Here is a 12,159-nt window from a genome sequence, read left to right as displayed (position 1 = left end):
TATCCCCAGGAGTTCACATACAATCGGTCTGTTTTTATCAAGGAACATCTGATCTCTCTATGCTGGATTCTCTCAAAGGCTCAAGCAAGGCAGTTCTGCAGCCTTTCCAAAAATGATCTATGGGGGAGTGTTTCAGGTTAGTGCCTACTATTTAGGCCATCAAAATCTCTGAAGAGCATCTCAGCAAGCCTCCACTCACCAGCCAGGTAGCTGGTTCCCTTCAGAATAGAAGAACATAGCAAGAGCAAATCCAAAACGGGGCCTTGCAACTGAGATAACAGTTTTAAAAGCCAACATAGGCATGTGTAAGCAACCACAGGAACTGCTGAATTGCAGGCTACATCCCAAGCATATCTTTGATGTTTGGTTAAAAAGGCTTATTCACACCATTCACATGATGAAGTCTATTCAAAGGTCTCAACAAAAGATGTTTTCAAAAGGTGAAATGTTACTGTATGGTGAACTGAGGATATAAGAAAAAACAAGTCTCAGAATTATTTCTTTTTTTCCTCCTCTTACACTAATGTCTTTGCCCTGTAGCTATGAATGAAAAGTCTGCCCCCAAAAAGCATACAACTACATTAAGACTAATTCTCTATTTCTGAGGTACTCCGCATGGATGTTCTTACACAGGACTTCTACAAGGTAAAAGTCCAGCCTCTCTTGCTGAATAAAACATGTTTTAGGTAAGTGTCTGATTCAGCTTGGAGGGCAGGACAGGTAGGGAGAAAAACAAAACTGTGAGCAAGAGCCAGATCTCTCTTATTCAGATACTGCAGTTTAAGTCTTCACTTGAGATAAGTCTGGTTCTCAGACTGCAGGTTGACTTTAAGTCCTAATAATGGATCACACCAGAACTACCACCCTGGCCCACAGCTGCACACAGACATAAATCCATCTGCACTGGCAAAGCACAGGTGCTATGTCGATGTTGTGTTGCCAAGAGCAATGCTGCAGGCTGGTATGCTGAAATTAAAGAGTTCCGCAGAACAAACTCAGGGACAAGGCTGTTCGTGACAAACATCCACTTGGCTATAAACGCATGCTAAGAGTGCCAAAATATCAGAACCAGCTCCGGTAAATAACGTAACTCACTTTTCATTCTCTAGCTTTGATGATTTTTCCCCTCAGTTCCAAGCTGCGCGGGTGCTAATGGGGCAGCATATATAAACTAACTAACATGCTCCCGAGCCATTGATTCCTGTCCCCTGCTAAACACAAAGCTTCATGCCATTTAATTCCTTTCATGCAGGATGGCTTTTCTGGGAGCAACAGTAAAAAAATATCATTACCTAGGGAACAGTGCATGAGCTTGGCATCCCTGTATTGGAATGCGCTTCACTCAGGGACGGAGTCATGCTTCTGCACATAAACCAAATAGAGAATTTCTTGCTTTGGCATTTAACCAAGCAACAGGACGGGCTTTATGTTATCTTCTTCCCCCCCATGAGATTCCCCTCCTGTTTTTTCCCCCCCTGTGTAAGAACAGAGGAATAAAGAAGAAAACAGCTTCACCCTTCAGGAGTCCACAACTCCCCAGACTGTCTATATCAGCTGTTCATAGTATGTGCAAGCCCCGTCATCTGACCCAAGGGAGTGGGAGGCCCTAGGACTCCAAGAACATTTGTAAATGAACCCCAGTGAAGAAACATTCAAGGAGGACAGGAGGAGAACAAGCCTCTCCCTGCTGCCCTTTTGAAAAGGGTCCTGGCAGTTTTTCTTCATACTTGGGAGGCAAGTTGTCTTTTGCTTTTCAGCAGGATCAGCAACACAGACCTTCACATGTGCTTTGAAAGAGGGTGAACAGGCTGCAACAGCCTAGGCTCACTTCAAAGGGTCACAATCAACATAACCGGGTCCTGCTGGACTCAAGAGGCACTTTACTGAAGGAGAGCAAAGAACAAAGTCTGGTTCCCACCCAGGTGATGAACCACTTGAAGAAACACTTAAGATACAATCAATAAAAAAATTTTACATCCCATCCTCTCCCTCTTTCGAAAGAAAACTGCACACACCCCAGCAGTTCCCTTTCAGGCAGAAACCTACCCTTGAAGTTTTCAATCACAGTTTAAAAAAATATCACTACCAACCAAAAGCAAAGGACTGAATGCTTGCAATGATGTATAAACCTCCACCACAGCATCCACTGACAGTCCCAAATCACATTAAGCACAGACTTCATAGTGATATAAAATTAATTCCTAAAAAGCAGGCTGTAAGAAAGGAAATCAACTTTGCACAGAGATGATCTTTACTCTGTGTGTGGGTGGGCACATGTGTACAAACCATGCCTGAACTCCAGCTAAGACATAAACACTACCATAGCACGGCGGGGACTGAACACTGTAATTTCCAACCAAAAAAATTGCACAGTCACAGTTTATCCTGAACGAACAAAGCACTTCAGGAAAACACTTCTACAAAGACTCTGGAAACAATGTTGTTTCTTTCTATCCATGGTCAGATTTTTCCTCTAACATCCCCTTTGGCCTGTTCTCTCCCAAGAGCATTAGACAGGAGTTCAGCACAATCAGCACTGAAGATGACAGTCCAACCACCTGTTCTGCTTTTCCATTCCTGTGACACTACTTACCATCTGCTGGATCCTGTGAAAGGTTTTCCCATGGAAACTGAAGGCCTGTTCAAACAAGACCTTGTCTTCCACTGTCCACTCATCTGGGAATGGAGTAAAGTTTGGCAGATCTGCCAAAGACTTCTCTATGTTGTGCTTGTGCCAAAACAGCATCCCGAGGGCCTAGAAATAATAAGGACACCAAGCGGACAACTGTAATCACAAGAAACATTATTATATGCATGCAAAGGGAGAGCTACAGCATTTTTCTCAGGCAACGTTAGACATAATTTTAATTCTCAGCTACATCAGACACTTTTTCTGTGTGCAAGAAACCTGGAATCTGATCCCCACCCTGCTAGGTTGTGAAGACCAACTTGAAGTTTATCCAAACCACACTGGTAGTAATGTAATAAGAGAGTAGCAACAGAAAGGGGGGAGAAGAAAATTGAAGAAATGACCCCAACTTTACTGATCATGGTATGCACAGGAAAGCTAAGAAAAGACTTGGGAAGACTACCTAAAAAACAGGCCGGACAAAAGGAAGCTTCTTGCCAGTGCTAAACTCCCTTCATTTCCTGTGCAATTAGGAGGACAGTTTAGTTGACTGGGGGCTTTTATGGTTGTTTAGGGGGGTCTTTCGGGGGGGAGATGCAGGAAGAACTGGAAGAAGGAAAGGCAGAGAGCATGCACAAGCTTGACTTGCTGCTAAGATGTCCCTGGCCCAAAGGAGGAACAAATCTCACTCATTTTGGAGGCTGCTCATTTGTTCCCTTGAGAGACACCTCGTTTCACTGTTGCAGTCTCTGGTTCTCAGTTCTAAAGACAAAGTACATGCGCTGTGCTTCACCATCTGCAAACCGTCCTCCTCCCACCATCTCCGAGACACTCGCTCGCAGCCACCCCTCTCACAGGGGTGCACAGCCCCTGCGTGTTATGACACATCACTACATCTGGCATGCCAGCGACCACCGCAAGTCATTTTGGGAAGGCCTGACTCTGCAGACCAAGAAACCAGCCTTTCACAATGGCTGTAAAGTGAAAACAATCCCTAACATGCTGAGTAAAACATCAGAATAACCTGCTCATCATATGCAAACTCAGCTCGGGTTTCACAGCCACAGTTACCCTCATCTAGTAGTTTCGCCCTGGCTACTCAGAGCTACAAAATCCCTCCAAATTCGGGGTTTCCCCATTATGCTTCGCTATGCAAAAAGCAGTTCCTTTATGGGATCTTGCTCCCCTGAGATTCTGCAGAGAGTATGCATATAAATATTAGTGTTATCCAAGATCTTGTCCTGACCCTACCGGCCTCTCAGTGCTGCCCAGGCAGCCTCTCCTCCCTTTTGCCACCATGCAAAACAAGTAGTCTTGGTTGCAGCACAGCCACTCAAGATGTCACAGGAGCCACTCAGCCACTTATCTCCATCCACTCTGGCAAACATGGGGGCAAAGGAACTATTTTGCAGTCACAAAGGACTGAGTTCTCTCTCCCCTGCCATCCCTTTCAGCTTCAGATACAAGGTGTACCAAATATGCCTGTGAGAAAGCAAGAGAAAAACAAGGAGGGAGACATTTTGGCAGGGCAGGGTAGTGTTAAATATTACTAAGGTGCTAGCAAGGGCTGAGGGGACAGTTGCTTACACAAAGCAAAAGGTAAACAAAAAGGTTTTCCTTATAGGCTTGTTTAAACAGGAGAGCAGTATACCTCCTCCACCCCATGCTGTCCTAGGAGAGCTCTGCACTCATACACAGGTGAGTACACAGCTTTTCCAGCCTCCTTTGTCCCAGGGTGTCTGACACAGGCTAGCAGGAGAGCACAGCTCACGGCCAGACTTGATGTAGTGCTCCCAAAAGTCCGTGACTGCTACAGCTCAGCACAACCACCTACAGCTGTTTGCAACACCAGCTGAAGTGGGCTTGCCCTGCCAGAGCTCACTCGCCTGCTGGAGTCTGCCCTCAAGCTGGCGAGGCTGCAGGGACTCCCACCAACACAGCCCTGAGCCTCCAGCCATCATCCGACAGCAGCAGAGCCAACAAGGGGGCACTTGGCCACGGGCAAAAGGAGAGAAAGGACAGATATAGGAGCCATGCACAGTGCAAATGCAGCCAGCTGGACGGGAAAGCCACTGGGCAGAAGAGCCCCAGCATGCGCCACAGCCACCCTGCCAGGTAGCTCACCACTCCCTTCAACAAACTAGCACATCTTAAACTGCAAAGGTAGGTTTTGGGCAGGGGGCACAGATGGAAGAATGAGAATCTCTGCGCGATGACTGTCAGCCAAGCAACCTGCACAGGGGTCCAAAGAGACCGGCTGTCGGGGGATGCATGCATGGGAAAGGGCTGCCTTGGCCAGCAAAGCCCAGAGACAGTGGCCAAATGCTAAAGTGAGCTCTGACTGGCTTCCAGGGAGTCCGTATCAGCTTGTCTACAGTTACGCAGCCAATAGAAACTCTGATAATACCTGCTGAAGAGACAGTGTCCCTTGGTGACACAACAAATCATCCTGATTTGAAAGCCTTGACACTTGTCCCTATAATACAAAATGAGTACATGCCTTCCAGAGTGACAGAAGATAGATCCTCTCCAGTTATTTCCTGGAAGTACCTAGCTTAGCTGTCTAGGAAATTCCAAAGGACCTGGGAAACATGTTTAACTCCAGAGTATTATGCGAGTGCTAGGGAAAGAATGAGAAAATTTTTAGGAGAGACATTTTTACAAGTTGCTTAGCCACTTTATATCCTGGTGTGGCAAGTCCCATAACTTCTACTTCTGTACACAGAGGGGAGAAAAACAGGGAGAAAGACTTCAAGGAATGAGTGGGAGGGTCTGTATTTCCAACATTAAAATGAATGCAAATCCCTGTTAGCCAAATCAAAGTTTTTCAAAACACAAGAATTCAGTGGGTTTTTTAAAAATCACAAGCTTCGTTTTGATTAGTCTTCTGGATCAGTCTATACTCTCCAAACAACACTTCTCCACTAAAATAATGAAACCCATTTTTATTACCCTGAGACCATCTCTTTTGGCAAGACCCACAACATCTAAAACTAGGATATCCCCATCTCAACTGAAGTGAGCTACCATCCTTATTTTCATTTATGTTCACAGCCTTTTGGTGCCTTCATCTTCCTTTTATTGCTGTTTTCTGCTCTTAGAAACTATAATTATCAAGTCTGATTATTCCTGGTTTTGCTGGCTATCTCAACTTCAATGCTCTTGTTCTATAAGAAGTCTTTTTGAGCATGACTACCAACCACTGAAAGTCTGACTCAAAAAGGACAGCAGAGTCATTTAAATAGAAACCCTTGCCCGTCCAAATCATTGGTTTCTATACTCGTGGCCTTTGCCTGAACAATTTCATAAACTTTCAAGTTTTCATAGAATCCCTTTGTAGAGACGGTACATAATTTGCCAATACAGTAAGTCGTGAGATTCCCCGCCTTCTCTTTCCGGGTGAGTATTAGTGCATAAGGAAACTCCACAGAATTCAGAAAAGCTTCCCAGGCACAGGTCTACTCATCTCCCCAGATGAGTGTTGAAATCAATGTTAGTTAACACAGGGAAGATAACACAATCCTAGACCGCATGGAACAAAGCAGAGGTCTGCTCCTCAGACCAGGATTTCCATGCCTAGGCTAAAGGCACCAGCTAACCTCAGGGACAGCTGGTGAAGTTGTCCAGTGCTACTGCACCGACATCTGAGGTGCTCATTTATGAAATGCAAAATGATTTGCAGCACAGTTTTAAGGTAAATAACTGCAGATATTGGTTTGCCTCCGAAAAGCATATGATGGTTCAATAGCTCATTAATAACTGCCAATACATCCATGAAGCAGAGGTGGAGCAGTCAACTGGAAACTGCAATGCAATCAGGCAGCTGTCCAAAGACAAGCCAATCTTTTTAACATTGTTTAGGGGTTCTGAAAGTGTTCAAGAGGTAGTCACCATAGGAAGCAGCACAATACTCATGGCCAAACTCCAATAGAAATTACAATGGTTGTTTGTCTTCTTTTGACTCTTGATGTAAAACTAGGGAAGAACTCCATACCCCCAGAGCACAGGTTACTATTAGGAGTGGTCAGTTTGGGGAGAAGTAGGAGAGAAGAAAACACAGACAGTACAGAAGGGAAGAACCAGTTTTAGGCAGTCACTTTAGGTCACGTTTTAATACCTGCTGGAAAAGATTTTAAAATAAAGTAAGTATTCAAAGGGTTGTTACCTGCTCCATATTGTATCCATGCTTCTCTTTAGCAATGGCAATATATTCATCCACTGAAAAACAAAGAGAAGGCATAAGGGCATTTCATACAACAATCTCATCTCCTTTTCCCTTCCCCTTTCCAGTCTAAAACCCAGTCCTGCAGCTCTGACTTAAGTCATGGTCATTGCATCCTCCACAGAGAACTCTCATGAATAGCTGCTGTTTCCAACAATTCAGGAAAGGAAGAAAATAAAAGAACAACAACAGTCACACACAAACTACTACATATTTTCCTCAACAAGCCTAAATGACGCATGACATCCAATCCAGTTAAAGTACTTCTGAAACATGGCATATAATATTTCAGAACTTTTTCACCAAAACTATAGACATGACTGTCTCAGCTACCTGGTGGTGGGTTTTTTTTTTAATCCCCCAAAGCAGTTGTTTTCGTAAGAACAAAAATCCTGACACAATCCATACCTTCCAATACTGCCAGACTCCTAGTGTTGCACAACCACTGCAGATAATCTTGGCAAATTTTTCAGCCCTTATGCCTCAGCAATTTTTATCTTGGACCAAACCCCACCTCTATGTATTATTAGGTCCCCACGAGCTTTTAACCTTTACAATGTGAAGATGCCCTGAGGAGTTATATTTTGTATAGATGGGACTAAAACCCAAAAGTCTCTTTCAGTATGAATGACTGAGCTTACATTATATGCAACAGCACCCACTTGAGAGGGCTGGATCAAAGTCAGTAGCAGAGGTGGCGTTCTGAAGTCTACACCCTTGTGCTTGGTCATTATTAAACGCACTGTAATGATAACACCACCCTTGAAAAAAATACTAGCTAAAAGGTGAAACTTGCACTTAATGGAGTGGAAGATGCTGGAAGCATTGGTCGGTTGTAGCATCCCCAACATGCAAATACCCTAAAAGACTTAGAACTGGTACACACAGCCAGAATTCTGTTTCTTCTACAAATTTTGGACTTCAAGACAAGTTACTTAGCAATGAACTCAAAAATCATTCCTGCTTCCTTCTCTGCAGATACCCAGGGAGAGATGCAAGCAAATTCCTGTGCTGAGCACCCAACTCATGGAGAGCATGTGCAGCACCTCCAGAAGGCAATGGTTCTGTGCACACTGCAGCTAAGGAACCCACATTTCCCACAGTTTGGGCCTCATGATTAACTTCAGCCCTCAAATGTGCTTCTCCCATGTTTTCTGCCTTTGAGAACAGTTGCATGGAGTCTCTAGTGTCCAATAGCATGGCATTTCTCAAAGCCTTCACTTCAAGCTGGGACACTCCTCAATTCTTCCTTCAGCTGAGCAAACTAAGCAATGAACTCAAAAGGTATTGGGAAAACAGAGAGGATAGATCAGAAAACACACAGCAGTAGAGCACCAGCCTCTTATTGTCAGCTTGTCATCAATACAAAGAAAGTAGACATCCCACCTTACTAGACAATATAACATGTGATATCAATGCTGGCCCTTCATTTGGAAAGGAGATGCATTAGCTGTTTTTCACAAAAAGGTGTTGCAAAAAAGGGCTTTAAGTGCCATGGAAAAGTCCAAGAGAATATTAATAGAGCCACATGTTATGGCAGGAGAAGAGCATGCAGTAAATACAGGCACAGTTCCACGTTAGCAAGGATGCACCATGAAGTTCTTCCTCTTTCAAGCTCCCACCTGCACACAATGGGGACTCCCACGGGGCTGATGAACCCATTAGCTGGACCATGTTCTGGATACATTCAGTAAAAGTTTTATTAGCCCTTTGGAGAAAGGTGTAGCCACAACCACTCATTTGCACCCCTGCAGCACAAATGTATCTGCCTCTCCAAGTCAACAAATTGTTTCTAAGCACCATGCTGAACTGGGATGAAAACCATCCCTTCTTGCAAACAACCTTTTCTTGCACAAGGCAAACATAAAAAAATAGTTGCACAGACAGTGGAGGTGACAGGGACAGTGATAGAAACTTCTTAGGCTGAAATCGCTGCATTGCGTAATAGAACATCCTGAGGGTTACCAAAGGGTAGGAGCCTCAGAAATCAGCTTTGCAGGGGTGGGGGAACACAACAACAATAGAAAAAAAACAAACAAAAAACAACTTGCAAAACCACAACCCGAGGGGAGAACATGATCCAGGAGGACCACACTGGGCAATGGAGACAGAGAAGGGAACTGCTTCCTCCCTACACACCATCCCTTCCCTCCACACACCAAACAGGGCAGGGAACATCACTATGATGTGGGCAGAAGAGTGACTTCAGATGCTTCCAGACTTTATAACTACACCAAAAACAAAGGCTGCCATGAATGCGTAAGTGCAGCATTTCCCCTGTACTTCAGCTAAATGCTCTCAGCTTCCTTAGGACAGGTATTGCACAGCGTTGCAATAGTATTGCACAGTATTGCAGTGTTATATATTTTGTCTAAGGGGGAGGTGCAAGGAAGGAGGAGGGAAAGGAGTTGAATTCTCTGAAGTCCAAGGCTGAATTAAGCTCTTGAATGCTAAGTACTGCTGCATTAACTAGCTCTCTCTCACTGTGGAAGGACCTACGGTTCCTGATTTGACTTCAGCATCTTATCCTTTAATATATACAGAGAAAAGATGAGGTCGTTCTCCTTTCCAGCATATTACCTTTCTTATACCAGATGCTATAAGCAATGAAAACATACTTCCTCCCCCTTGCTCCCCACTCCCCCCCACTAAAAAAAATCATTACAGCATTTTCTCTCCTAAATGAGCGAGAACATTAGCAAGGTCCCCACATATCAATAGGATTTCTCTTGAATCAAGTCAATACACCACAGAGCCAAACAGTAGACTATGAGTGATAGGACACCATGAAAGGAGGCAGGATGCTTTTCTTGTCACAGTGGGGTCTGTAACACCTCAGTGTTACACCTCATTGTTACAATGGAGGAAGAGAAAAGAAAAACAAGAAAAAGGCAATAAGGCAGTAAACCAACCATGAACACACAGTAAGCTCCTTCTATACACTAAAAGAGTGTTTGTGGATGAAGGAAGGACAAGGAGTACAACATTGTACTCTACTCTTGGCTTGTTCCCTGCCTGCTTACTGACAATCTACCCCATTCTGCTTGTCATTTCTTGGCTAATTGCAGGCTCACTCGCTTTGATGCTTGCACCATCTGAGAGGTACAACAGTCCCTTGAGCAATCCTTCTGATTGCTCTTTATTTACCATCCCCCTCCATATGAAATGAGTAAGAAAGAGCATGGCACCAGCTGAGTCACAGGATCCCTTTAGTCTCCCATACTAGTAGAGCCTGGAATTGCCACAAGCGTAATGCTTCACATGCCACACCAGATAAATAAGTGCCCTCTTCCATCTCTGCCTTCCCCACAGACCTCTAGCAAGCCCAGGGCAGCAGGCACGTGAATTCTGCTCCACTGCGTTTCAGTGGCATTCAGTCATGCTCAGCATGTAACCCATCAATCTGTTTAGACATCAGAGTTCAGAGCCAGAGGAGCCTGGGGCAGAGCCCTGCTTACACCAGAAGAGACAGTTTGCCAGCACGGCTCTTAGCCACTTTCAAGAAGAGAATAAGCAAGAGCAGCAAAACAAACCCATTCCATCTCCCCCAGCATAAGCGACACCATCACACACCCTTTCTACCAGCATAACTTTTCCCCGAAGAGGGCAGACAAGAGCATCCTCCCCTCCCATCCAACCCATTTCTCTATGCTGGAAAGATATTTCAGCACAGACCAGGCCCAAAAAGACAACAATACTTGAATAGAGACAGTTGTGTGACACAGGAGATGCATCGCTCCTGTAAAGGCTCCTGTTGCTACTAGAAACCAGATGGGGGATGGATGGAAGAGAGAATCATAAACTGGTATTTCTTTACCTATTTGGCTACATTTCTTCTCTTGCATGCATTTTAGCTGTGCAGGGGTAAGCAGGACGCCCCCCATCTGCCCCACACCCGAAATGGAGTGAGCACTGGCCCAAAGAGTCCCTTTCTACAGCCAGTCATGCTCAGGAAGGCAGAAGTTGCACAAAAGGTAGGGACACAAAGGGAACAGAGCCCCACATACACATTGTCACCAGCAAAGAGGAGCACAGAGTGTTCAGATGCTAAAAAACACCTCTCCCTAATACAAGAAGTGAGGTCTACAATTAGATGACCAAAGGACCCCAGGTGTAGCACTAACACAGCCAAAGAGACAAGGGAAATGGAAGGGAGTAGGAAAGGAAGCAGGGAAAGATGCTTCCCCCTCGCCATCTAGTGAGGAGAGTTTCTGACCAAAACGGTGCTGTCAACCCCTTGAATTTTGTGGTCTTGTTTCCAGCCATCTTTCTCATACACCCTTTTCTTCTGCTAACCATCTTCCTGCAAGAGTTCCTCACTAGAAGCAAAAGAAAGGAGACCCTCTTGGCTGACAGAGGGAAGGAGAGACAAGAGCAAACAACTGCATTGCTGATTTTCAGTCCCGCATCCTAGAACAGTGAATTGAGAGATGTAAAACAGGAGCATTAATTTCAGGGGGGTGGGAGAACTCTGAAAAGAGAAATGCATGAAAGCAATGACTCCCCTCATCACCATTTGATCAGATTAAATGATCTCTCCAGTGGGTCTTTTGGGAGAATTTCTCCCCCCTACCCAAATTGCTTCTTAATGACCCCACAAGCATTGCATCATGTTTAGTGGACTCAGTGACCCCAAGGAGGGTTTGCAGCAGAAGCGAGTGTGCTAAAGCCTATAGAAAGCAACAGGAATGCAGAGATAGAGCTGTTGCTGCAACCTCAGTTCACCCCTATTACTGGGGTACTGCAGGAGCTCTGAACACTTTGCATATTACGTGATGCAATACCCTGACAGAATGGGGTGAAATGAGGACAAAAGCAGCAGCCTTCGCTGCCTCAGTAACGTGCTTCACAGGGTTTGATCAATGCTGGAACCTGTGAGGAATTCTGGATGTTGCTGTACATGTCCCCCCTCCCCTCCATCTCCCTTGAGAACAGATTAAAAAAAAGGCAAGACCCAGAACAAATCTATGTTATAGAAAGAAAATAAGGATCATGGATTAGACACATACATGTGAAATTCTTCCAAATTTCAAAACACAATTATGATGGTACACAAACAACTAAGCACAGTTTTTGCCTTGGCTATAAAAATGAGCAGCTGCATTGCCGTCTCACCACCCTTGCACCATTGGTGGAACAATCCTGCCACCTCGTGGTCCCAGCACAGGAGAGGAAGCTGCAAAAAGCACAAGAGTTTGGACAAATGTCTCACTAAAGCCAGCTGCAACGCGGGGGGGGGGGGGGTGAGGCGGGGAGCAGGCAGAGATCAAAGCAAGGTGGCTTGACCAATTTTCTGGGCAGAATCACT

At 44.9% G+C, this 12,159-nt stretch overlaps 1 protein-coding gene across 2 annotated transcripts in view; it reads right to left on the bottom strand.

Annotated features, from left to right (window-relative positions):
- RCOR1 (REST corepressor 1) overlaps positions 1-12,159 on the bottom strand; it is a 91,435-nt gene that overhangs the window by 20,290 nt on the left and 58,986 nt on the right. For both annotated transcript variants that reach the window (XM_052783219.1, XM_052783220.1), the window contains exons 4-5: positions 6,795-6,847; positions 2,594-2,755 (exon numbers count right to left, since the gene is read on the bottom strand). In XM_052783219.1, coding sequence (XP_052639179.1) covers positions 2,594-2,755; positions 6,795-6,847 — 215 coding nt within the window. The remainder of the gene's footprint in view (positions 1-2,593; positions 2,756-6,794; positions 6,848-12,159) is intronic.

The sequence above is a fragment of the Harpia harpyja genome, chromosome 3 (assembly GCF_026419915.1).
Source record: "Harpia harpyja isolate bHarHar1 chromosome 3, bHarHar1 primary haplotype, whole genome shotgun sequence".
Lineage (NCBI taxonomy): Eukaryota > Metazoa > Chordata > Aves > Accipitriformes > Accipitridae > Harpia > Harpia harpyja.
This window is presented reverse-complemented; position numbering and strand designations above follow the sequence as displayed.